The following is a 27,834-nucleotide window of genomic DNA, read 5'->3' as shown; positions in this document are numbered from 1 at the left end:
AAAAAACACATACCATAATGGCGCTGGGGGCGGAGTTAAGCCCGAATTGCCAAGTCCCTATAGAGTAATGGCACCTCCCTGCCTTTGCCTACGTTATCTCCTATGAGAAATTAACATGTAGTGCCACTACTCTATACTTTTTTTATGCTGAAAATCCATAACAGAACACTACTTATCCTTCCTGCAAATACAATACTTGCTCTTTAATATTGAACAACACATTTGTGACTTGTAAGCATTTTTTATTCACAAGTTTCACAACTAATATATCAAAGTCATGATTATAAGCAATAAAAAGTAAATTAAATTTTGGATATCCTTGTGCAAATGGCAAAGGATACAAAAAGTAATGTACAAAAGATTTCAGCTTACAAACATTTTTTTTTTTTTTTTTTTCATTTCTATCAATCATTGACTATATTACGAGACACTACCGTTAATAATGATAGGTTTAAATTTTCTCACAATATAAATTGAAAATTTGAAACTCCTCTTCATGGTGCCATATAAAAATCTACAAAACGTTTTATCATATCATATCATATCATCACTGACAACTTGATTTTTAAAAAGTTTATCATTACATTTGTTAGGTTATTGCCTTTTTCAAATCCACAAAATAAATTAATAATTGTTTCTATAATTGCATGATCAAAATATCATAAATTTGGCTCTAAGCCAAAAATTATACAAAAAAGATCAATTTTATCTATTATTATATAATAATAATTATTTTTTAAATAAGATTTAAACATTCGAAAAAAATTTAAAAAACCGTTTAGTTTGATTTACAAAAACCAAAAAAACACTACCTAATAATATCAGAAGGGGATAATAAAAGGATGCCACTCTGTATCCTCTTCATACTTAAGTTATGTAACGTCATTCTTCCCAGGCTCACCCTTTTAGTTTGCTTTTCGCTCATCAAACTTCTTATGGGCATCGCACCGTAAGGTGAATTCTATAATTGTTTGGTACTAAATCCCCAGCAATCAACCCACAAACCTCGTCTTGGGGTGGGACAAAAATCCACAAGTGCGTCTTGCCAAATAGTTAATCGCTAATAGAGTAATGATGAGGGAACTATTTATCACGTATGTGATTCGGTTTAGTAACCTTGCTCCAAATATTACGATGTTGGGAAGAATGACGTTACACTTACCCAGCTTTGTGGTACACTTCTCTCGAAGAGAAGTATTATATACTTCTGATAATATTAATAATACAAGAAAGCTCACTAAAAAAAGTTTAAATATGTGCCGTATTTTAGAACAATTGCATTAAAAAAGAATTGCAACTGATTACTTAATACCTTAGAAATCAATTAGCGCAACGATTTTAACGTGTCTTAAATAAGGGTTAATTAATTTAGATTTGAAAGTTATATAGAGAAATACAAAAAAAGTTTCCGTTAATGTACATGTTCATGAAATGTTTTTGTTCCTAACCAAAGCACGCCACTACATCTAATAGGAGTTCATCACGATTAATACCAGTAGATTTTTGAACGCAATGAAATATTAGATAAAGAGATTAAATTAGTTTTAATTTTAATATTAAGGCCATGGATATCAAAACACGCAATGTACCGTAATAAAACAAAAACATATAAATCAACATGTACAATATATAAATTATTAATTAATTTAATTATAAATACAGCCAGTCCAGTCTAACTTTCAAAAATTATTATTACTATTCGGTAAAAACATAAGTTTATAAGATATGTTCCATAAGTATGTCACTACCCATACTTCGTAATGTTAGAGGCTTAATGAGAGCTAGTTCAAGAACGACGTGAGAATTGACTACACTCGGTTTTGTAGTCCATCCTCCTCTTTAGTCTGTACTAAGCCTTTGACAAGGCCTCACTACGCGTCGCTTTACAAGAATCTATGACGTTTCACCTACGTCACTTCATGATAAGCTCTCATTAACTAGTCACACACTTATGGAACATATCTTATAAGCTTATGGTAAAAATAATCTTCAATTCACGACGAGCTCAGAAGTACTTGAACATTTCTACCGATTCTGATAGCACGTCTAAACAAAACTATAGTCATATATCTCAGCAGGGCCAATGGATACAGATATAATGAAGACTAATTAATTATAATCTAAGCTTTATCTATGGCTTATTTATAGGTGGGTTCCTTTAGAATGCATAGAGGTGTGATGGCTAGCCCCTATGCTAACCAACATAACCGTTAACCTCAGCAAGTTTTGATGGAAAGAAGAAAACAGTTAACACCAGGGATTAACACTACTTTAACAAGTTGGAATATAACTTGCGAACTCTACATCGAAGTGTTTGTCTCCGGTTTTTTCACCCAATGCCACAGTCCAGGATCAAATCGGGGACCCTCTTGCTGAGAGATAACTGCTACAACACCCCACAGTTCTGGTGCGCGCATTTAGGTGACTTTCAGCTTTCCCACTGCATTCAAGTGGCCATGTAAATTATGTCACGGATATTAGCTCCTACCCCAACTGAAAGCTCTCTATAATCCACCATTTTAAGGAAAAGGGGAGGAGTCATTCTTAAAACCCATCTCTTTGGCTATAAGATATGTTCCATTAGTATAACACTTTTTATACTTCGTAATGCCAGGGACTTACTGAGAGCTAGTTCGAGAACGACGCGATTATTGACTACACGCGGTTTTGCAGTCCATTTTCTAATTTTGCTCCTACTAAGCCTTTGACAGCGCTTCACTAGGCTAGGCGTCGCTATGACGTTTCACCAACGTCACTTCATGACAAGCTCTCAGTAACTAGTGACAAACTTAAGGAACATATCTCATCAACTTATGCTTTGATCAAAATATTGTCATTAATTATTATCATAGTATTTTTTGCAAATTAAAGGGACTGCAAAGAAGGCATCGGCGGGTGGGTGAAAATTACTTGAAATACGTCACAGACATCACGTGATGCCAAGATACAAAGACTCCTCATGGAGTGGAACTGGACATCTAGTCCTTGTTTTTCGCGAGATTGCAGCGCCAATTCCATGAAGTGGTGGTTTTCGAAATAAAACGAACTAAGCTTCTTTGGACCACGCCTCTCCTTGGTCACGTGCCTCTGACGTATTTCAAATTATTTTTACCCACCCGCCGATGCCTTCTTTACAGTCCCTTTAACATTTGGTAGTAAAGTTTCAGTACAAAATAGGTCTATTGGTGTAAAGTTTAAGTTTACTAGTGTAGAGTAAGTAGAATAGTGAAATTACAAATTTTGACATACAAAAAATTTTACATTGTTTAAATTTTTAACAAACTTTTTGGTAGCTTCTAAGACTTAAATGCCACCAATTATACCTTCAATTGCATCTCACAAAATGAATGGGAGACTTGGACTGGCTATAAAATCGAATCTAATTATCTGAATTAAAAACTAAATATTAAAACAACAGGTACAAATTAAATAAATAACTTATTTCAATAAATCTTATGTTGGCTTTATTTCCCCGAAATTAATTTAATGCTGTGATGAAATTTGGGGTCACATGATACCTACAGGAAAAAATTATATGTTATAAACAGAAGGGACACTATAAATTTCTCTTGTCGCTACGCGACTCCACTGTTAAAGGATGTGGGCGGGTCTGGCATTAAGGGCGCGACGTGGGCGGTTTCTTGCATTAAGGGCGCGACGTGGGCGGGTTCCCGCATTAAGGGCGCGCCGTGGGCGGGTTCCCGCATTAAGGGCGCGCCGTGGGTGGGTTCCTACATTAAGGGCGCGCCGTGGGCGGGTTCCTACATTAAGGGCGCGCCGTGGGCGGGTTCCTGCATTAAGAGGCGCGACGTGGGCGGGTTCCTGCATTAAGAGGCGCGACGTGGGCGGGTTCCTGCATTAAGAGGCGCGACGTGGGCGGGTTCCTGCATTAAGGGCGCGCCGTGGGCGGGTTCCTACATTAAGGGCGCGCCGTGGGCGGGTTCCTACATTAAGAGGCGCGACGTGGGCGGGTTCCTGCATTAAGAGGCGCGACGTGGGCGGGTTCCTGCATTAAGAGGCGCGACGTGGGCGGGTTCCTGCATTAAGGGCGCGCCGTGGGCGGGTTCCTGCATTAAGAGGCGCGACGTGGGCGGGTTCTTGCATTAGGGGCGCGACGTGGGCGGGTTGGTGCATTAAAGGCGCGACGAGGACGGTACTAACATTAATTCATATCATGCATGCAAAAGAATATATTTTCTGGGGACACATAACATCTGTCCTCGTTTAAACCGTGCAATTCATATTTAAACATGTTCTAACCTTTGTCTGCAGTGGCTGAATCTGTTGCGGTGGTATCGTTATTGCTACTTAGTGATTTGCTACTATCAGCAGATGGCTCAGCTGCTTTCATGTTGGAGGACGATGGAGGAGAGGTACCAGTGTATATTTTTAAGGCTTTTTCCTTTCTCGGAGAGTACGTACTTTTTGCTACTTTGCCAAACCTGTTATGCAATAAATTTTTAAAGATACGGACTTAGTAATTTGGCAATACTTTATAGAAATGCTACTAGGACAAGAAACTATGAATTTGAATTTGCATACTTTGAATTTTCTGTTGCAGAAATATCTCTTTTTTCTTCTTCGGAAAGTTGTTTAAGCTTCTCAGATTTATCTCTGAATGTAGAAAGAAGGTAATTATTTTAATTTGCAGTTAAATTCAACAGAAAAAAATTGTGTAATCATTGGTTTTTATCAAAAGTGGATGAGAGGAAAAGTATGAAAATGGCCAAAAGTCGAGTCGCGAGTCATCAGAGTTTCGCCGTAGTTGACCGTTTAATTGGCGTAGCTATACGCGGTTACCGTCGTCTGCTATTGTGTATGCTAGAACTAACTCGATTTGTGTTTGTAGTCAGGACAAAGTAGCTGGTGATGTTTTAAAAGGTATTTGAAGGTACAATATGGATTTGAGTAAGGTTATCGAAGCAATAGAAGAGCGCGTAAAACTAGATACGTTTAAAATAAATCTCGGTAATTTAGCTATAGCGCGAGCAGCTTGCATCGTGATTCGCGTGATCGAGTGGGCTATGGTTAAACCAAGGAGTATATAATGTCTGAACTACTTTCAGTCGCGAGTTTGCAAGTCCATCAGTCACTAGTAAACTAAATAGTTATTGGCGAAACTTTGATGTCCGCGTTGCGTTTTTTAACACAGGCTCTATGGCCATTGACATACTTTCCATCTCATCCACATTTGTTTTTATTTAAATGACAATTTCCGACCAAAAAAGTGGAGAAGGGCTGTGATGCCAAACGTCGACAGAGAAACACTAAAATACAACCCGCTTCCTTACCTGAAATACACTACTTGACCATCTTCACTTATGTAGAGAGGCCACATACTAAGTGATGTAAGATTAGAATGCCAATCAAGGTCAACGTTCACCGTAAGAAGTTGAACTTCGCAAGGAAACGTTCCCTGACCCTATTTAAGTAAATTTGAGAGCCTTGTAGCAATATTAAGAGACGCTAATAAGAGTATACTTAAGAACAAAACATCTTAATTAATTACTTTGGCAATTTCTATATTTTCATCCAAAATTCCGCTGCTTTCCGAGATCTACAAATAAAAATGGATACATTCAAATCTTGCTACACATATCGACTAATCCAACCACTGCCTTCTCTAATACTAGGCCTTGCGATAGGAATAAAAGGGGGGTGGCAGTTAGGATTTCACAAATGGCGCTAGATGTCGCTTTTCTGAGGTTTTAAACTGGCGGCAAATTCAAAACTATGGGAAATTGTTAGCAACGACGATGTGTAATCTGCTAAGTTTGGCTCGAAAGAGAAAGCAAAAAACCGGCCATTAAACCGGTTCATAATGCTGAAGGGTTTCCAAGTTCGAAAAATACTAGTTTAAATTTGGTGTACGTTTTGACACGTGTCAATGGCGTCTGCATGGAAATTTCAACCTATCACAGCCCTTAAGTTTTTCCCTAAAACTGCCACTGCCAATGAAATGCCTTAAGTTTGATCTGGATTGCCCAATGAGCGAGCTTAGGAGAGGTAGGAGGTGATTTCTTTGGCAGATGAATTCGGACACAGACATTCTCCAATATGTTAATTATCCACTTCTCTAGTTTAGCAGCCGATGTGCCCTGGTCACTGGTCATGGACCAGGTTATTTAGTAGTTTAGAAAAATCCTTATTTCCCACCCTGTTCCACCATAAGCGAAAGACGTGACGTCATGCGAGACTGCGCAGTACCAATTTACTTACGTCATCGCGAAAATTCGCCTCAGAAAAGAGCCATCTAACGGTTACTAAGCGCAAATTCAAAATGTCACATAAAAAATGCTTCTGTCCTACATTTCAAGGCCTAGTATTAGAGTTGGCAGTGGTTTAACTTACTCTTTTCTTTAGCTCAGCAACAGTGGATTCTTGAAGGATAATCTCCTTGAAAGGGTCCATCTTAAACGTGGACGGGTGCCAATGGCGAGTCAAAATTGCTAATTGATTGTCACTAGTCACGCTGTCGTCATCTAAAACACAGTAAAAGGCATGTATATATAGAGGGTGCTACTGAAAGAGTTGGGTCTTTTCATCAAAATATCTTCCTTACCTTGAAGAATTTCAAAGAAAACTTCCCAATTTGGGAAAATAGGGATATCTTCCTCAAATTTTTTATGGTCTAAGAATATTGTTCCAGGATTTTTCCAGCTTTTCTTCCTCAACCGACACCTTGAGAGAGAAAAGGAAGTACACCATATTTTAAGAACGTTTTTTCCGACTTGAAAATGAACCCATTCTTCATTTTAAAGCAAAGTGTGGCTTCTAGTTATGTCGCCCCTAATATTTAGGCTAATCTTCTACACACCAATCGGAGCCTCCAGGATGAACTAGGCCCATGCGTGTGGCGAAGCGGGAATATTTTTTTAACTAATTTAGTTCGCCGTGTTTTCCCGTTTGGGGGCGCTGATACGACCGAAAAATAAACAAAGTTCAACCCCGTGACCCTGTCGACTGCTTAAGTATTTGGGCCAAGGTCGCGGATTCTAAGTATACGTTTTTAATACTCCCTCTGAATTATTTTAATTGAAATAATATATTTTGTTGTCATCAATACAATCTAACCGAAAGATTCAATAAAAAGTGAATAGCCCCAAAAACATTTACGTTAATTTTAGGATGAAACTTTTCTCTATCATAAAAATTTTATGACTGACCCCTAAAATATCAACGATAATTTAAGGAAGACCCCTGTCACAACGGTAATATAAGCGCCATCTATGGTGAAAATATTTTTCCTAACAAACTGGATATTTCCCCACATAAAATTCGACATGCATGGGCCTAGTTCATCCCGGAGGCTCCGCACCAATTTTAATTTTCCAAAGGCAGGAACCAATCAGAACTCTTAAACTAGCTAGGGTGGAGCTAAAACTATCCTTTGCTAAGCTTAGAGGTCCGCTCAACTCCACCCCCCCCGACTATTGGCGGCATTTTTTTTAAACTATACCACAGCTGAGACATGCTTTAAGGCTTTACCTATTGAGTGGAAGGTCTTGTTGCAATTTTTCCCTTAATTCCGGCAAGATCTTCTTTTTAGCTTGCAGAACAGTCATGCCACTTGCAAACACAAAGTCTATAAGGAATTTGCATGGCTGAAAGAAAAGGGGTTTATTTTAACTTTAATTAATTAAAATTATTTTAATTAAGATATCTTAATTACCTCAGAATCATTAATAACCAACTGATAAATCTTAACTCTGTATTCTCCTTTCTGCAAAGCCCGACCTAATCTAACCGCAAGCTAAAATGGTGGAAACATTTGTAAGTTAAAGCATAGCCTAGGTCAAAGGTGGAATTGTAAACGTCGGACGCAACACATTTTACTAAATTGCGTTGCATCCGATGTTAATTAATTCCAACTAAAAACCATGGATGAAGGATGCGCGTGAGGAAATTAGTTTTCACTCTACAGGATCGGCAACTCCCTATCTCGAACGACAGCTAATTCTGTATATACACTGTTACAACATCGGTTGTCAGCACGCGCAAAGCTGGGTCCCTATGGAACGTAGCTTTGTACGTGCTGACAAGAGACAAAAACTTCAGGATCTTCAGGATTTAAAATATCCGCGAGAATATTTTTTTAGCTCGAGTGCACGGACCTCTAGGCCTTAGTTTCAAATACGTGACGTAGTAGGCTGTATGCAATTTCACACGTATTTGAATTGAAACTAAGGCCTAGAGGTCCGTGCTCTCGAGCTAAAAAAATATTCTCGCGGATATTTTAAATCCTGAAGATCCTGAAGTTTTTGTCTCTTGACAGCACGTACAAAGCTACGTTACATAGAGACCTAGCTTTACGCGTGCTGACAACCGATGTTGTAACAGAGTATATACAGAATAAGCTGTCGTTCGAGATAGGGAGTTGCCTATCCTATAGCGTGGAAACAAATTTCCTCACGCGCATTCTTTATCCATGACTATAGTCTGTCAAACGAAAGAAGAGCCCTGAGAAATTTGTCCAAATTGGTGTCACCACCATCGACCCCATAGTACTTTATCAACTTGTTTTGTTTTGTCAATAGTCGTCTGTAATATAGTCTGCTATATACAGATAGGCTTAATCGCAATAGAACCAATACCTTTTGCAATATATATTTAATACGTTTATGTTTCATGATTTTTTACGATCATCGAGTATTAAAGAATATAAAACAAAATTAACGACAAGACACCAGTTTTATCTTTGTTGAACTAGCATTGCAATATATTTTAATGACATATGTTAACGTATCTGTATATAGCAGACTACATTACAGACGACTATTGACAAAACAAAACAAGTTGATAAAGTACTATGGGGTCGATGGTGGCGACACCAATTTGGACAAATTTCTCAGGGCTCTTCTTTCGTTTGACAGACTATAGACTATAAACCCCTTTCTTCGCATTCTGATACACTAACCTTGGCATCATCTTTGTACGTCATTAGATCATCTGTCATTCTTGTGCATTCAAATTCTTGACTATTTGAGTATAGACGATAAAGCTACGTACGAAAACCAATTCATAAATTGGAATTACCGCAAACTATAACTCACGTAAGCAGGGAAAAATAATGTTACCTTAAAATTGGTTTCACTTATGCCAACCCATGGTTCTAGTTCTTTCTTTAAAGCCGCGAAGGTGATTCTTTTATCAACATTCACACGGACCACTGCAAAAAAGTTTAAACAGGTTGCTACAGTAATGTCACGCTAATACCTGACTAGCTGTTTCATCCAGAATTTAAAATGCAACAAAAGTCCCTGATTAAGTTCTCATGACATGGTATTAATTGGGGGGGGGGGGGAATGGTAAATTATGCAAGCTCGATCAGTACCGACACTGATCTCAGATCAGTTTGTGCCCATCACTAATTTTTCTCTAATATCTTGATTCCACAGGGTTCATACAACTTTTGGAAAACATTTCCCTGAGTTTTCCAGGTTTTTCCCGTATATGGAGCCAATGTTAACGAAGGAGGATGGGCAAATAGGACTATTACATAATCAAATAAAGGACATCCCCGTATCTCTAATAAAACCAGAGTTATGAGCCTCCAAAGTTTAGTGTAATGCTTTTCGTGTGGAGGGGGTATGGGTGTGAACATTTTGCTCAATTACTCGGCCCCTGTTTGTCCTAGCCCTAAGTTTTTAGTATGGTTGGATGGGGGGCAAATAGGACTATAACATACTAAAAGGAGATCCCCGGATCTCTAGTAGAACCAGAGTTATGAGCCCCCAAAGTTTAGCGTAATGTTAATCCTATGGAGGGGGGTATTTTTATGAACATTTTGCTTAATTACTCGGCCCCTGTTTGTCGTAGCCCTAAGTTTTTAGTATGGTTGGATGGGGGACAAATTGGACTATAACATACTCAAATGACATTCCCGTATCTCTAGTAGAACCAGAGTTATGAGCCTCCAAAGTATAGTGTAATGTTAATCCTATGGAGGGGATGTTTATGAACATTTTGCTTAATTACTCGGCCCCTGTTTGTCGTAGCCCTACGTTTTTAGTATGGTTGGATGGGGGGGGCAAATAGGACTATTACATAATCAAAGGAGATCCCCGTATCTCTAGTAGAAGAAGAGTTACGAGCCTCCAAAGTTTAGTGTAATGTTAATCCTATGGAGGGTATGTTCACGAACATTTTACTTAATTACTCGGCCCCTGACTGACGCAAATTTCTCTGATTTCCCTGAATTTTGCTAAAAATTCGAAATTCCCCTGAGTTTTCCCTGAGGTTTTTGTCCACAATTTATTTCCCTGAGAAAAATTTTCAGAATTACTTTTCAGTCCTGTTTCGGTATCAGTAAATGGCCAGGCTTTGAAATAAGTTCCAACTTCATCCTTCGACGTATCCTCACTTTGTTGTAGAGCATCAGCCCCACAAGGTCGTTTATCCGGGGATTCCATATCCCAATAATAACTTTTTTCACCTTTAGTCGTGGCTTCAACGGAGTCAAGGTCACTTTCCAATACATCCGGACCGTCTAAGTCGGGGGAATTGTTCCTGGGGCTAAGATCATCACCGACGAGAGTTCTCTCCGAATCAGTTAAGCTACTTAAACTACTATCTTCGGATTGATCACTGCTCATAGCTGTCAGGCCACCACTGCCAGTCCCCGTGCCTTGGAAGCTAACAACGGAAGAAGAAGAATCACCAAGACCCTCGTCCAAGTCTTGAGGGTCATCGGATGTGTTTGATGAAGGGGCTGTCAGGTTTGTTGATGGAGAGCTGGGTAAGACTCCCAATGTTGGGCTTTTGATATGTTCAGATGAGAAAGAGTGCCCACATTTGTCAGGAAAACCTGTATTGTATTTGAGAGGGGTGAAGATCACATTGAACGACCGAAGAAATGCAATAACATTAAAAACAAACAAGCAAGTGTTCAGGCAATAAGAAAACTAATAGTAAATCACCAATGAATAGTTCTTAAAATGACTATGAAAACATTAAACACTGCAACTTCCATTCTATCAAGGGTCATGGATGGTGTTATCAAAAGTGGACGAGAGGAAAAGTATGAAAATGGCCAAAAGTCGAGTCGCGAGTCATCAGAGTTTCGCCGTAGTTGACCGTTTTATTGGCGTAGCTATTCTGGGCCTGTTCACTCCCTTAAAATAGGTCTTGTGTTAATTCGCGGTTACGCGGTTACCGTCGTCTGCTATCTTGTATGTTAGAACTAACTCGATTTGTGTTTGTTTGTAGTCAGAACAGAGTAGCTGGTAATGTTATAAAAGGTATTTGAAGGTATAATATGGATTTAAGTAAGGTTATCGAAGCAATAGAAAGCACATAAAACTAGATACGTTTAAAACAAATCTCGGTAATTTAGCTATAGCGCGAGCAGCTTGCGTCGTGATGCGCGTGAACGAGTGGGCTATGGTTAAACCAAGGAGCATAAATGTCTGAACTACTTTCAGTCGCGAGTAGGCTAAATAGTTATTGGCGAAACTTTGATGTCCGCGTTTTTTAAGACAGGCTCTATGGCCATTGTCATACTTTCCCTCTCATCCACATTTGGTGTTATTTATTTAAATTGTACACGATTGCCCTATTTTTCTACCTAGATGGCGCTACTTTTCAGCTTTTGTAAGGCTATTCCATAAGTTGAAAAGTGGCGTTGTTACGCGGGAATTCGGACACGAAAGTAAAGGAATCGCGCCTCTGAAGAGGAATAGTAGCAAACTAAACAGTCGCTTTTGAGAATGAAAAATCATAACATGCATGGGCCTTGATAGTATACAGGAGGCACCAATCCAGGTGCTTGAGGGGGTTCAATAGGTAAACCTATGCACATTATTTACAGTGCAGATTTAAAGTACTATTGGTTCAGCACATTATTTACAGTGCAGATTTAAAGTACTATTTATTCTACACATTATTTTAGTGTGCAGATTTAAAATACTATTGATTCAGCACATTATTTTAGTGTGCAGATTTAAAGTACTATTGATTCTGCACGTTATTTTAGTGTGCAGATTTAAAGTACTATTGATTCTACACATTATTTTAGAGCGCAGATTTAATTAAGTACTATTGATTCTACACATTATTTTAGTGCGCAGATTTAATTAAGTACTATTGATTCTACACATTATTTTAGTGCGCAGATTTAATTAAAGGGTATGAGAAGCTTCGTTTGAAAAACCTCTGATTTATATAGCAAAAGATAGAATTAATTACTGTGAATTCAGAAATATCAAGCTTTTAATTCTCCGATTTCTAGTTATTTGGCAATATGCATTTGAAAATGCTTCATATGAAATTATTTAAAATCCACTTTTTAAAAGTCTTTAAGAAAGGCTACAACGTTTTCTTGTTTTTGACGTCACGCACGCGAGATGGTGCCACTCTCTCCGCTATCAAAGCATAGACAGAGCACGAGACGGGTATAGCTCGCGCTCGCTCTCGCTTGTATAGGTTTGCCCGTGTGATGTCATAAACCAACCGAACAAGCTGACAAGACAAAATAATTTATATATCGAAGCTGAGTTTTCGTGATTTTCCAATGGATTTTAAAAATAGAAACTTTGGTTCAATTATATTAAAAACTTTATATTTTGAAAGTAGAGACTTGAAAGTGTAATATAATACCACTTTCGTGCTAAAATATGATATGAAATTGTAAATTCCCATACCCTTTAAGTACTATTGATTCTACACATAATTGTAGCGTGCAGATTTAATTAAGTACTATTGATTCTACACATAATTGTAGCGTGCAGATTTAAAGTACTATAGATTCTGCACGTTATTTTAGGGTCATGTTAAGCCATGCATAATTATGTTAGAAATAACAACCTGAATCATCACTCATGCTATCATCATTAGTTGGGCTACTTCTGCTTAAACGATCGTAACTGGGTGGTAGATTTAAACTGTTAAGGGTTTCTGAAGGGTAAAAATGAGTTAGTATATTAAATACTTCATTTCTGTACAAAATTTCTCTTTGTTAAAATGTACAATTTACTCACCCCGATCAACTCTGGGCAATGATATGATTAAACTAATAGTGTGCTTGTGACGAATGATTAGACGTGAGAATTTTGACTGGTTGAAAGGAACTTTGGCGTCCTCTTCATCTTTGTACTCAACATAAACCTACAGCGTAATTCATTATTAAATTTCGTATTCTCGATAACTATGCAATATTAATCTCAGATGAAAGCATCTTTTTCACGCAGAATACAAATACATTATTCTTACTTTATTGCTTGCATAAAAACCTTCACATCTTAATTGCTTCTTATTGTCAACAAGGAGCTTAAGATCATTTAGGCTTTTCTCCAAAGCAACTCTCATATTCAAAGAAGGAAGCTCTAAGACCTTAAAGAGTAAATTGAATGTTCAGTCATTAACGCTACAAATATATATTATGGCAAAAGATTGGCCATACTTGTGCAATTTGTTCCTTGAGATCCGCTACAGTGTCATTAAGCTGACATCTGACCGAAAGGGCATCGCCAATATCACCATTTTCAATATCAACAACGTGAACTTTGATGCTACTACCACCGGGTTTATAGACTAGGAACTCTTCGTTAGGTTTCCTTATTTCAAGGAAAAGGCTGAATTTATAGTTTGTTTTGACACCCTCCAAGATGTCTTCCATTCGTTTCTTCTCGCATCCTTCGAAAGAACACTCGAAGGAGTCGTGACCATCATCGTATTTGACTAGACGACAGCTTTCAAACGGGACAGCTCCATCCAAATCCAAAATCTAACAAAGAATTAGGGATAAATTTGCTTAAAGGTACTCAAATGACCTTCAGGATCAGTACTACCATAGCCCACTTGATCACGCACGCTGGCTGCACGCGCTCTAGAAGCCCGTCCAAACGATTTTTTTTTACATGTTAACTCGCGTGAATGCGGCGCGTCACATAGGTTCGGTCTAAATTTCAAACCCGTCTGGTTTTAACATGGGCGTCTATGGGAGGGGACCAGTTTTTTCCACGTTTTTGACAATATTAGTGCATCTACTGGTTCAAATCTCTTGAATTTTTAATGAGACGTGTATTGAAAGGTTTGATATTATCCTGTAAAATTTAAAGTCTCCAGCTATAATAGTTTTTTTTTATAAAAAAATAAAAATCATCACATAGTAGAGAAATTGAAGGCTTTCTCTACTATCAATTTCTCTACTATGTGATGATTTTTATTTTTTATAAAAAAAAGTATTATAGCTGGAGACTTTAAATTTTACAGGATAATATCAAACCTTTCAATACACGTCTCATTAAAAATTAAAGAGATTTGAACCAGTAGATGCACTAATATTGTCAAAAACGTGGAAAAAACTGGTCCCCTCCCATAGACGCCCATGTTAAAACCAGACGGGTTTGAATTTTAGACCGAACTTATGTTATTCTCATTTTTAGGGTCGATTGAGCGGGCTTCTATAGCGCGTGCAGCCAGCGTGATCAAGTGGGCTATGGTACTACGAAGATTGGCAGATCGGTACTCCCTGAAGCGCCCCTAACCACGTTTTTCACTCCCTTGCCTAGGGCTTCAAGCATATGTTCCTAGTATGACGCTACCTATGCTTCGTAATACTAAAGACTTACAGCTCGAGCTAGTTCGAGAACGACAAGCGAGAATTGAAGTACTACACTCGGTGGTTAATTTTGCAGTCCATCTTCCTATTTAGTCAGTACTAAGCCTTTGATAGCGCCTCAACAGGCCTCGCATTGCGAGAATCTATGACGTGTCACCTACGTCACTTCATGACAAACTCTCAGTAAGCAGAGGACAAACTCTCAGTAAGCAGTGGACAAACTCCCAGTAAGCAGTGGACAAACTCCCAGTAAGCAGTGGACAAACTCCCAGTAAGCAGTGGACAAACTCCCAGTAAGCAGTGGACAAACTCCCAGTAAGCAGTGGACAAACTCCCAGTAAGCAGTGGACAAACTCCCAGTAAGCAGTGGACAAACTCCCAGTAAGCAGTGGACAAACTCCCAGTAAGCAGTGGACAAACTCTCAGTAAGCAGTGGACAAACTCTCAGTAAGCAGTGGACAAACTCTCAGTAAGCAGTGGACAAACTCTCAGTTAGCAGTGGACAAACTCTCAGTTAGCAGTGGACAAACTCTCAGTTAGCAGTGGACAAACTCTCAGTTAGCAGTGGACAAACTCTCAGTTAGCAGTGGACAAACTCTCAGTTAGCAGTGGACAAACTCTCAGTTAGCAGTGGACAAACTCTTCAGAAAGCAGTGACAAACTCTTCAGAAAGCAGTGGACAAAGTCCCAGTAAGCAGTGGACAAAGTCCCAGTAAGCAGTGGACAAAGTCCCAGTAAGCAGTGGACAAAGTCCCAGTAAGCAGTGGACAAAGTCCCAGTAAGCAGTGGACAAAGTCCCAGTAAGCAGTGGACAAAGTCCCAGTAAGCAGTGGACAAAGTCCCAGTAAGCAGTGGACAAAGTCCCAGTAAGCAGTGGACAAAGTCCCAGCAAGCAGTGGACAAACTCTCAGCAAGCAGTGGACAAAGTCCCAGTAAGCAGTGGACAAAGTCCCAGTAAGCAGTGGACAAAGTCCCAGTAAGCAGTGGACAAAGTCCCAGTAAGCAGTGGACAAAGTCCCAGTAAGCAGTGGACAAAGTCCCAGTAAGCAGTGGACAAAGTCCCAGTAAGCAGTGGACAAACTCTCAGTAAGCAGTGGACAAAGTCCCAGTTAGCATTGGACAAACTCCCAGTTAGCAGTGGACAAACTCCCAGTTAGCAGTGGACAAACTCCCAGTTAGCAGTGGACAAACTCCCAGTTAGCAGTGGACAAACTCTCAGTAAATAGTGACAAACTCATGGAACACATCTTATGAACATATGCTTGAAGGCATACATGTCCTACCCTCGCAAATTCCCTTAACCACTATCATACTTACAGTATAGGCTTGCGAAGTGGCTTCCTCTAGGGTATCATCCTTATGAACCCTCAATTTCATCTCTATTAGTCTTTTTTTAACCGGATGCTGGCAGAACAAACGGACTCTGCACATCGCAAGTTCTAGTTCTTTAGCGGCTTTTTCTTTCTCTTCGTCGATCTCCATACTCTTCAAAATATTGAAAATGTGAGGTGGAAAGCTTTCTTTCGTCATTGGTTCTGTTCAAAAGTCCATAGAAACCCATTTAGTAATTTAAATAATATTAATTAGTTTCCGGTGGAAATGCTTAAAGTTACTCACCAGCATTCCTTTCTTTATCAATTTGACGATACATGAGCATATAAGCATTTGTTGAGCTGAATTAAAAAAAAACGTTTGCGATAAACGGAATTTTGAAACTTAATGTCACATTGAATTATTTTGCTGTAAAATATTGACCTCGAGTATGCGCTTGAATAATAACCTCTGGTAGAACCTCCTCCATATGTTTTGCGAATATCTTCATGTGTGATCTAAATATGCAGGGAATCACATTGCGTCATTCAGTATGTTTACTAAAACTGTCTCACACCCCTAAATCTAACTACAGAATATAAGCAAGTTCAAGCGCACTACATCTAACCAAATGTGGATGAGAGGGAAAGTATGACAATGGCCATAGAGCCTGTGTTAAAAAACGCGGACATCAAAGTTTCCCCAACCAATAACTATTTAGTTTACTAGTGACTGATGGACTTGCAAACTCGCGACTGAAAGTAGTTCAGACATTTAATAAATGCTCCTTGGTTTAACCATAGCCCACTCGATCAGGCGCATCACGACGCAAGCTGCTCGAGCTATAGCTAAATTGCCGAGATTTGTTTTAAACGTATCTAGTTTTATGTGTTCTTCTATTGCTTCGATAACCTTAAATCCATATTATACCTTCAAATACCTTTTAAAACATTTCCAGCTACTCTATTCTGACTACAAACGCAAATCGAGGAAGTTCTAGCATACACAATAGCAGACGACGGTAACCGCGTAACCAACCGCGAATTAACACAAGACCTATTTTAAGGGAGTGCATGAACAGGCCCAGTATAGCTACGCCAATAAAACGGTCAACTACGTATGGCGAAACTCTGATGACTCGCGACTTTTGGCCATTTTCATACTTTTCCTCTCATCCACTTTTGATCTAACTACTTAGGGGAGTACTGCACGGCTTAACAGATATAAAGCATATAAAGCTTGGTAAGGGGACACAGTCTTAGGAAAACTATGCAGCAGTCGATCATCTCAAATATAATGTTATCGACAAGGGTCACCATGATGGTTGTCCAGTTAAAGCTAATAATTCAATACAATTAACCACGCCCTTCTTTAGTCACGTGTCTATGACGCAATAATTTTCACCCACCCGCCAAATTTAAAGATGTCAAGATTTACTAGTCAGAATTAAATTACCTGTGAAACTTGAACATCATTGAAACAATACCACTGTTCATCTATGAAAGACCTAAGAACAAAATATATTTAATTGCAATACGACTTAAAGCAAAGCCCGAGTCACGTGGTTCCCCTAGATGATGACCTTCCTCACGAGGTCCAGTTTTGACTTGGCAAAGGCAGGAGGCAATTGTGGGCGGGGATTTATAGCGCACCACGTGACCCGCGCTTTGCTTTCCAAGATCTCTCTTCTTACTTGATGTATGCATAGTAATGTCCCCCATTAGCACTACCAGAATGCACCATTATTGAAAACAATTCGTACATATAAGGTCCAGTTTTATCGGACGCTCTAAGTTCTTTCACAGATACACCCGTACACTCAGCTAGACTTCCGGTACTTTGTTCAACTTCAATGCCTTCATCATCTTCTAAATTAGATTTAGCTTGGCCAGTAACTATACTATCTCCACTGGCGGATGGAGGGTTTGGTTTTTTTGAGCCGGAGTTGGATGAAGAGTCATTGCCTAAGGCGGGTTCGCTACCAGTCACCTCAGCATCATCTTTAACTTTCTTAGCAACATCATTCTTCATGAATTGTGACATATCAAGAACCTCCGGAAATGTCACTCTTTGGGGGGAGAAAAATTAGAGATTGAGATGTAGGAGATGCTTGGGGACATATCTTATGAACTTATGCTAAACTAGCTGTTACCCGCGGGGTCACTCGCGTTTAATAAGAACTTCATCAAAATGTTATAAAGAATGGGTAAATTTTATTGATGACCAATATTTTTCTAGCACCCTAGGAACGGAGGCACTCGGCATTGCCCGTCAGCCCGTCTTAACATTTTTTAATACTTTTCATGCCAACATTATTCCATAAAAAAGGGTTTTTCTAGCATCCTAGGAGCGGAGGCACTCGGCGTTGCCCGTCAGCCCGTCTTAACATTTTTTAATACTTTTCATGCGGACATTATTCCATAAAGAAGGGTTTTTAAATTTCTGGCTGCCATTTAAAAAGATGGCAACAAATTGAACCCGAAAGACCATTCAACCCGTCTATAGGTTAAAGGAAACCAGTGTACTAAATATTTGTGAAATCGGTTGAAACGCGCGGACTTTGTTGCATAGAGAAGATTTTTTACATTTCTGGGCGCCATTTATTAAGATGGCGGCGAATTGGAAAAATCTTTCTTAGTACGCGCCTACTACTTATGAGTAACGTTCCTGCAAATTATCAGCCTTCTAGGGCAAGCGGTTTGGGCTGGGCGTTGATTTATATAGATATAGAATTATAGCATAAGTCTATTATGTATGGGGACCTTACATAATAGACTTATGATTATAGACACTCACTTGTCATTCAACTTTATTCTGTGCATGGTCATGGGATCAAAATCAAACCTCTTCAGTTGCATCGTTAATAAATAAGGCAGCTTTAAGAATCTTAGACCTTTGTGAGCATCACATTTTTTACCACAGCGTTCACAATGATATTGATTTGATCCATCTAACATTTCAGGTGTTACAAAAGCACCTATGGCTTCTTCCTGCAAACGTTATGTGTAAAATGCCATGAACATAAAAGAAATTCTAAAACTAATACTCACAACACTTCCATAAGCTTCATTCGAACCCCATGGACGAACTACAAGGGGTATATCCAAAAACGTATCTTCTCTCGCACTTTCATTACCACACTAAAATATATAGCAAGACATAAGGAACTGTTTATCCAGGGTTCATACAACTTTTGGAAAACCAATTTATCTGAGATTTCCAGGTTTTTCCCCATATACTACCCTGAATTTTCCAGGTTTTTCCCGTTAACGAAGGAGGAGGGGGGGGGCAAATAGGGCTATAACATACTCTAAGGGCATCCCGGTATCTCTAATAGAACCAGAGTTATGAGCCTCCAAAGTATAGTGTAATGTTAATCCTATGGAGGGGGTATGTTTATGAACATTTTGCTTAATTACTCGGCCCCTGTTTGTCGTAGCCCTAAGTTTTTAGTATGGTTGGATGGGGGGCAAATAGGACTATGACATACTCAAAGAACATCCCCGTATCTCTAGTAGAACCAGAGTTATGAGCCTCCAAAGTTTAGTGTAATGTTAATCCTATGGAGGATGTGTTCACGCACATTTTCCTCAATTACTCGGCCCCTGTTTGTCGTAGCCCTACGTTTTTAGTATGGTTGGATGGGGGACAAATTGGACTATAACATACTCAAATGACATCCCCATATCTCTAGTAGAACCAGAGTTATGAGGCTCCAAAGTATAGTGTAATGTTAATCCTATGGAGGGGATGTTTATGAACATTTTGCTTAATTACTAGCTCGGCCCCTGATTGACGCAAATTTATCTGATTTCCCTGAATTTTACTAAAAATTATAAATTTCCCTGAATTTTCCCTGAGCTTTTTGTCAACTATTTATTTCCCTGATTTTCCAGGTTTTCCCTGTTTTCCAGGTTTGTATGAACCCTGTTTTCATCAAGAGTGTGCTTTGAACCCTTTAAAACCAATCAGGTTCATTCGAGCAGGTAATTATTTTGATCTTACCTCTAGGCACTTAACATAATCCTTGAGTTTTCCCTCGTACAACCGACTTATCAAGTCTGCTTGATCAGTGTTCTTAAACTTGCGTTCTAACGCATCAAACATAACCCGGCATAGTTCTTGTACATCGTGTTGTTGCCAAGCTGCGACAAAATTAAGACATTTTTAATTTGACTTAGCATTTCAAATAACACCACAGGAAAAAATTATTCAGTGCAATAAATATTGAATAATATTGTCGGTATAACTATGAAAAATGTCTAAAATTAAAGCAATTTTTGGCTGTCATTTAGTTTAAACAAATGCCACTAGATGGAGATGCCTATTAAGCTTAGCAAAGCCAAGTGTTAGCTCCGCCCTAGTCAATTTCTGATTGGTTCCTGCCTTTTTCAAGGTAAAAATGGTGAGTAGAACAGAATGTTAGCCGACATTTGCTTTAAATTCTAGAGTGTCACCTTCTATTTATATTTTACTTCTTGATAAATGTATGCGGTTAAAAGGACTGTAAAGAGGGCATCGAGGGGGGGGGGGTTAAAATTATTTGAAATACGTCAGAGGCACGTGACCAAGGTAGGCGTGGTTCAAAGAAGCTTAGTTCGTTTTATTTCGAAAACTACCACTTCATGGAATTGGCGCTGCAATCTCGCGAAAAACAAGGACTAGATGTTAACTAGTTCCACTCCACGAGGAGCCTTTGTATCTTGGCATCACGTGATGTCTGTGACGTATTTCAAATAATTTTTACCCACCCGTCGATGCCTTCTTTGCAGTCCCTTTAAAGGGTCTGTAAAGTTAGCATCGGCGGCTGAGTAAATAATATTAGAAATGCGTCAAAGGCACGTGACTGAAAAGAGGGATGGTTCAAATAAACTTCGTTTTATTTCGAAAACTACCACTTCAGGGAATTGGCGCTGCAATCTCGCGAAAACCAGGATTAGATGTCCATTCCCACTCCATAAGGAATCTTTGGATCTGGCGTCACGTGTTGCCTGTGACGTATTTCAAATAATTTTCACCCAATTGCCGCTGCCTTCTTTGAACTAGGAGTCCTCTTTAAAGGGACTGCAAAGTAGGCATCGGCGGGTGGGTTAAAACTATTTGAAAAACGTCCCAGACATCACGTGATGCCAAGATACAAAGACTCCTTATGGAGTGGAACTAGTTAACATCTAGTCCTTGGTTTTTTGCGAGATTGCAGCGCCAATTGCATGAAGTGGTAGTTTTCGAAATAAAACGAACTAAGCTTCTTTGAACCACGCCTCTCCTCGGTCACGTGCCTCTGACGTATTTCAAATAACTTTTACCCACCCGCCGATGCCTTCTTTACAGCCTTTTACCTTTCACCATGATGCGGGTAGGGAGTACTATTCATGAACAAATTAAAAGTGCTCAATTGAACATATTACCTTCACTACTGTCCCATCCAAAACTTTTAGTTAATTCTGTAGTTCCTACAGCCGATTTATGACTCATTTGAAGTTGTAAAAAGAGTCTCTGAAGCTGATATGGGATACTTTTATTTTCTGGTTCAGAATTATCAAACTCCCACCTATTAGCAGAAACAGACATCAATTGTGATCTGACCAATCAACATTGAGTAAAGTACTCAATAAATTTCAAACCTGTATAGAGCATTTCTAAATTCAGGAGTCATGTACAATGTCTGTAGCAGGCTGTTTAAGTAACATGTCATTGCTTGATTCACCAATCCAACAAACCCTTCAAAAGTTAATGATACAATTAATGACCGAAATGTACGTGGGATAATATGCGCAATCGGTTTCTGGATTTAGACCAGTTTAAATTTTATTTACCAGCCTCTTGCTGCTCATTGGAGGCCGAGTCACCTGAGCCATAAGGGGGTGGAACTGGAACAGCAGGCAACATACTTCCACCTCCACCTTCGCTAGATGGCTCCACTGTTGACTGACTAGTTACATCTTCCACCCACGACAGACAATTCGATTGACTGTACTTCTGAAATTATGTTTGATAAAATGTTAATTTATGATACAGCAACTTCGGACTTGGGTGACAGAGGTATCATGTGAATTAATATTTTCAGTAACATCTATCATAAGTTTAACATGACACTGCTAGAGCCTTACAGCTCGAGCTAGTTCGACAACGACGCAATAATTGACTACACTCGGTTAATTTTGAAGTCCATCTTCCTATTTAGTCTGTACTAAGATTTTGACAGCGCCTCACCAGGCGTCTTCGCTTTACCTCGAATCTATGACCTACGTCACTTCATGATAAGCTCCAGTTTGTAACCAGTGGGAAAACTTATGGTACATATCTTATGAACTTATGCACCTATTTAACGTGATGGTAGGGTTATGCTAGCTCCCTTTATACTTAAAAAAACAATTTTTTTTGTGACATACTAACACAAAATTAATTACTTCGAACAAAAAATGTCTTTAATTACTCAAAATTTAGTTTAAACAACAGACAGACAGACAGACACACAGACAGACACGTCGAAAGTAGAACCTCTCCGTGACATACGTCACTCGGAGAGGTAAAAAAATATTTCAAAGAGTTGAACATAAGTAACAAAAAATGCCTTTAATTACTCAAAATTTAGTTTAAACAACAGACAGACAGACACACACACACACACAGACAGACAGACAGACAGACACACAGACAGACACGTCGAAAGTAGAACCTCTCCGTGACATACGTCACTCGGAGAGGTAAAAAAATATTTCAAAGAGTTGAACATAAGTAACAAAAAATGTCTTTAATTACTCAAAATTTAGTTTAAACAACAGACAGACAGACAGACACACAGACAGACACGTCGAAATTAGAACCTCTCCGTGACATACGTCACTCGGAGAGGTAAAAAAATATTTCAAAGAGTTGAACATAAGTAACATGACCAGCAATGGGTAAAAATCGCAGATAAACTAACGAAACTGATAAGTGTGGAATGCAATTTCATTGCAAACTGAAACTGCGGGATTATATCGAACATTTTACACGAAGTTCAAATACATCGATGGAAAAAAATGTAACCTAATATTTTGATAATCAAATTTAATAATTACTTTAATACTTTAATTAAAATTAATTATAATGCCTTCTTAAAATTAATTAAGATACTTATTGAAGTATTCAAAGTCATAATATGAGAAAACAAAAGGTCGAAGGTCGACTTCCGAAGTTCCGACACAATTTTCAATTCAATAAATATTTTGGGTCAAAATTATTATTACACATGAAAGTGTCTATCTATACCAGTCCGACACTGAAACGTTAATTAAAAGAATCCAATTAAAGATTTGACTAACCTGATACCTCATTAGCTGTTAGGGGTTAGGGATGTTTTAGATCGACGCGCGCAAACAACAACCCAAAAATACCGCAAATATTAATACACGCCTAAAAATTTATTTCACAATGAGTAACGTACAGTTTCACGCACGCAGCGGCAGCTGTCTTAACCTATTTTAAAACGAGGATATAAACTCAAAAGAGAAGTACTAAAGTTATAAGAGCCCTATTAAGAAGTATTGCCAAAAAATCCAAAGATTTGGGATAAAGCCAAATGACCGTAGAGTTAAAAAGAATACATTGTAAAGTCACGTGACACCGTACGTACTACGTCAGGAGATGCTAGAGTTCAGTGACAGGTAGATATAGTAGCTAAATTTTGGAACTTTTTCAAAGAGTCCCTTACAAACAGTGGCAAAGACCATCATGTCATTGCCCGTTTAGATATTTCAACGTTGAGTACTCTTTGGTTCAGTTTTTTACTACCAAAGTACCCAGACGATTTGTTACATGGTCTGGGGTTAACTTAAAGCGAGTGTCGGCTGTGGTTTAGTTTAAACAAATGCCACTAGATGCTCCCATAATCTAGGGGGTGGAGTTGACTAGCTAGATTTAGCTCCGCCCCCCTCGAGAAAGTGTTCTTATTGGCTCCTGCCTTTGGCAAGGTAAAATTTGTGTTAGGGGCTGCGACAGGAGCCGACATTTGCATTAACCAAAGAGCTAATTTATAACCACGACTTTCCTTAGTCACGTGCTAGTTTTAGCTCCGCCCTCATGGACGAGTTCTGATTGGCTCCTGCCTTTGACAAGGTAAAATTTGTGTTAGGGGCTGCGACAGGAGCCGACATTTGCATTAATCAAAGAGCTAATCTCTAACTATAAAGAACTAAGCTTCTTTGAACCACGCCTTTCCTTAAGTCACGTGCTAGTTTTAGCTCCGCCCTCATGGACGAGTTCTGATTGGCTCCTGCCTTTGGCAAGGTAAAATTTGTGTTAGGGGCTGCGACAGGAGCCGACATTTGCATTAATCAAAGAGCTAATCTCTAACTATAAAGAACTAAGCTTCTTTGAACCACGCCTTTCCTTAGTCACGTGCTAGTTTTAGCTCCGCCCTCATGGACGAGTTCTGATTGGCTCCTGCCTTTGGCAAGGTAAAATTTGTGTTAGGGCTGCGGCAGGAGCCGACATTTGCATTAACCAAGGAGCTAATTTCGAAATATAAAGAACTAAGCTTCTTTGAACCACGCCTTTCCTTAGTCACGTGATAGTTTTAGCTCCGCCCTCATGGACGAGTTCTGATTGGCTCCTGCCTTTGACAAGGTAAATTTGTGTTATTGGTGCGACAGGAGCCGACATTTGCTTTAAACTGAACGTGGGCAAAATAAATAGAAGAGCAGCTTATAAAAAAGCTATGTTTAGTTTCAAAACAAGTCTTTTATTTCACTAAGTGATACATCACACCACCTAAGCCTTGCCATTGTTTTAGCAGCCATACTGGTGGAGTTCAGCTTTCCCCATGTATTCAACCCGTCACTATGGCCAAGCATATCACACGTCATCACAAATCTAAGCTCCTCTCATAACCGAAAGCTCTCTCTTAAACTTTGATGGGAATTTTTGGAAATATTCACAACAATGGTTGACAGTTAAGCAAGTAGTCCACTTAGCCTTGCGAAACCGTATCGTTACCGTTTTTAGTTCGTAAATCATCCGAAAGAGGGCGCCCATTACCTAAGTCCGAAAGCATAATTTAAGAAACGTTATCAGATGGCGTTCTGTTCGTATTTGGATACGTGACGTTACGTTAACGATACGGTTTCACAAGGCTTAGTGGACTACTTGCTTTAAGCGAAACTACATTTGTTAAAGGCAGCGTCGGCGACGTTTACTTCCGATCTAGAACGCTAGATGGCGCTCGCGTTGGGGGCGGTGGCCTAAAATTTGAAAAAGGACCATACCCTACGAGTGGATGAATCGCGTCACGTGGGTTACAAAGACTCTATTTGTCCCTCAACCTGGACTCCACCGCATCAATATAAATGAAGCTCGGCTAGAGCGCAAAACCTTGCAGTCCATTTTGCACCCCTTTTCCTCATTCTTTCGTGACAACGAGGAGGAGGGGGTTTGGTGGGAAGAAAAGAAGGGCGAACCTAACCTAAACTAAGCGTGGCTCCGTCGTTGGTGCGGTAACGGATGGGAGAAGGGGGGGATTAGAAAATTCGTTAGAAATAAACTGAGTTGCAAGCTTTTTCGCCTAGGCGGCAGCACATTTTCTCGGCGTTTGGAGCTACACAGGAAAGTTTCACTAAAGGGGCGCCAACCGAGCAGAGTTCCCCTTTAAGTGTCATATGTCATTCTAGTACAAAATTTTAAATCAGTAAGAACATGAGGATTTTTCAATATTAATATGTAGACTTTTTTGAAAAAAGTCTACAAATTAATATTAAGTTTTTTTGAGAAGTGCAACACCTCACATATGTCATTCTCATTCACTTTCTAATTGTGGGAAGAGTTTTGTATCATATCGAATTATTGCTGTCAACATGGTTTAAAACAAATATCAGCTGTGGTTTAGTACAGACAAATGCCACTAGATGCTCCTATAATCGAGGGGTGGAATTGACTGACGCTCTAAGCTTAGCAAAGGCTAGCTTTAGCTCTGCCTTAATGGACGATTTTTGACTGGCTCCTGCCTTTGGCAAGGTAAAAATTGTGTGTAGAAGATAAGCCAGAATGTTGGGGGTGCAACAGGAGCCAACATTTGCTTTAAGGATCTTCTTACTAAAGAAGCCACACATATCTCAAGGTTTCATCCTTAACAACACAGTGGAGACATATAGATAAGGATTACTTGCTTCACTACTATTTTCATGAATAAAATGTTTCCACGTGTTCAAAACATTAATAAAAGTATATTTCTTAAATTCCTTATGATCTATGAGCATCTATAGGCGGTTTTGAGTCATTATAACATTAAAACCCTAGAATTTCTTAGTCAGATTTTGAAAGAAACAATACATCTTAACGAATGCTTTAAACAGACAAAAATTAGTGTGGTAAAGCATCATATAGTACAGGGTTCATACAACTTTTGGAAAACAAATTTTTCCTGAGATTTACAGGTTTTTTCCCCATATACTTCCCTGAATTTTCCAGGTTTTTTCCGTATATGGATTATCCTATGGAGCAAATGTTAACGAAGGAGGAGAGGGGGGCAAATAGGACTATTACATACTCAAAGGACATCCCCGTATCTCTAATATAACCAGAGTTATGAGCCTCCAAAGTATAGTGTAATCTTAATCCTATGGAGGGTATGTTTATGAACATTTTGCTCAATTACTCGGCCCCTGTTTGTCGTAGCCCTACGTTTTTAGGATGGTTGGATGGGGGACAAATTGGACTATAACATACTCAAAGGAGATCCCCGGATCTCTAGTAGAACCAGAGTTATGAGCCTCCAAAGTAAAGTGTAATGTTAATCCTATGGAGGGTATTTTTATGAACATTTTGCTTAATTAGTCGGCCCCTGTTTGACGCAAATTTCCCTGAATTTTACTAAAAATTCGAAATTTCCCTGAGGATTTTGTGAACTATTTATTTCCCTGATTTTTCCTGGTTTTCCAGGTTTGTATGAACCCTGTAATAGCTAGGGGGTTGTTCATACTCCTTTGCATTGGAGTGTGTTGCAATAGAAAGTGTGCAAACAAGTGTTGCTCTAACAACTTAGTGGCAACAATGAAGCACTGTTAAAGTTGAGAAATGGGGAAGGACATTTCTCTAGCCCCTTTAGTGCACTGCACACTATACATTAAGATAGTGTCCTCTAGATTTCAAGAAGATTGCTTGAAACTAAATGAACAACAAATAGTTACAAAGCAGAATTTTGTTTCTTTTGTACACACTGTGTTTATGCAAGATTTTAAGACATTTTGCCAAAAACGTTGAATTTATTCATTCTCATTGAAGGCTTTTGCCAATAAGCCGACAATTCTGTTTGTAGAAACAAATTTGAGCTAATCATTAATTTTACCACCAAATTAATCCCAGGGACATTACACTTGTGTCCCTGTTTAACCCATAACTGCCTTAACCAAACCTCAAGAACACGACTGAACCTAATATTGGAATTTTAGAGGAAGCAATGCATTGCATACTACAGTACTTATACAACCCCAGTAGTTAACAGTAACAGCAACCTCACTTTAATGGTAAGCCTTGGCCAAACTACATTGCTAGTTTGCCACGAATCACGAAGGAAAATCACCTTATGCTTGAAATGGATTTTAAAATATTTAATTACCTCATAAGGCATATTGTTCGTGTATCATACAGCCATAATATCACGCATCCAACTTTACGAATCTTAAGCTCTTCCGTATAAACTAAATCTGCTACACGAGTAACACGGCAAACTTCACACAATCGGAAGAATCACGTCGATCACAGGCTAGTCACCGGAGGAATCCGGAAGAGTTTTGCAGCAAAGACAATAGACTAAAAGGTCGGCGAAGAACAACTAAACAGACAGGCGTATGCTATTATAATACAACCCAATGATACAACCATAGAGACTATAAACCCCAAGGAGTGGCAGGTCCCCCGCTCTACAAGCGCAAATAATGATGTTGCTCCTAAATTGGTACATGAGAGCTTCCGGCCCGTTTAATTTT

General features: G+C 39.0%; 1 protein-coding gene across 4 annotated transcripts; it reads right to left on the bottom strand.

The window, feature by feature from the left end:
• Nucleotides 1-221: 221 nt before the first annotated feature.
• On the bottom strand, nucleotides 222-27,701 carry LOC149616249 (ubiquitin carboxyl-terminal hydrolase 47-like). Of its 4 annotated transcripts, XR_016375884.1 has the most exons (29): nucleotides 27,465-27,700; nucleotides 21,688-21,850; nucleotides 21,496-21,592; nucleotides 21,280-21,422; nucleotides 19,877-20,016; nucleotides 18,922-19,011; nucleotides 18,668-18,861; nucleotides 17,565-17,939; nucleotides 17,327-17,378; nucleotides 16,316-16,389; nucleotides 16,178-16,233; nucleotides 15,878-16,095; nucleotides 13,400-13,723; nucleotides 13,210-13,329; nucleotides 12,978-13,104; nucleotides 12,805-12,894; nucleotides 10,286-10,807; nucleotides 9,078-9,169; nucleotides 8,918-9,001; nucleotides 7,673-7,753; nucleotides 7,489-7,604; nucleotides 6,563-6,681; nucleotides 6,352-6,482; nucleotides 5,510-5,557; nucleotides 5,292-5,422; nucleotides 4,543-4,614; nucleotides 4,261-4,442; nucleotides 2,623-3,518; nucleotides 222-2,563 (listed from the first exon to the last, which is right to left on the bottom strand). XR_016375884.1 is itself a non-coding variant. In XM_089856632.1 (28 exons), exons 1-28 carry the CDS (start codon nucleotides 27,474-27,476, stop codon nucleotides 3,508-3,510), a joined length of 3,861 nt encoding a protein of 1,286 aa, XP_089712758.1. In that variant the 5' UTR covers nucleotides 27,477-27,701; the 3' UTR covers nucleotides 222-3,507. The 4 variants fall into 4 exon arrangements, 3 of the variants coding, with proteins under 3 accessions (XP_089712758.1, XP_089712757.1, XP_089712759.1); XM_089856632.1 differs by having other exon boundaries at nucleotides 222-3,518; nucleotides 21,688-21,847; nucleotides 27,465-27,701; XM_089856631.1 differs by having other exon boundaries at nucleotides 222-3,518.
• Between the last annotated feature and the right edge of the window lie 133 nt (nucleotides 27,702-27,834).

This window comes from Phalangium opilio, unplaced genomic scaffold (genome assembly GCF_054372755.1).
Source record: "Phalangium opilio isolate 3A_F unplaced genomic scaffold, DU_Popi_V2 ptg000217l_1, whole genome shotgun sequence".
Classification (NCBI taxonomy): Eukaryota; Metazoa; Arthropoda; class Arachnida; order Opiliones; family Phalangiidae; genus Phalangium; species Phalangium opilio.
Note: the sequence above shows the minus strand (reverse complement) of the source record. Positions and strands in the feature narration are given on the sequence as shown.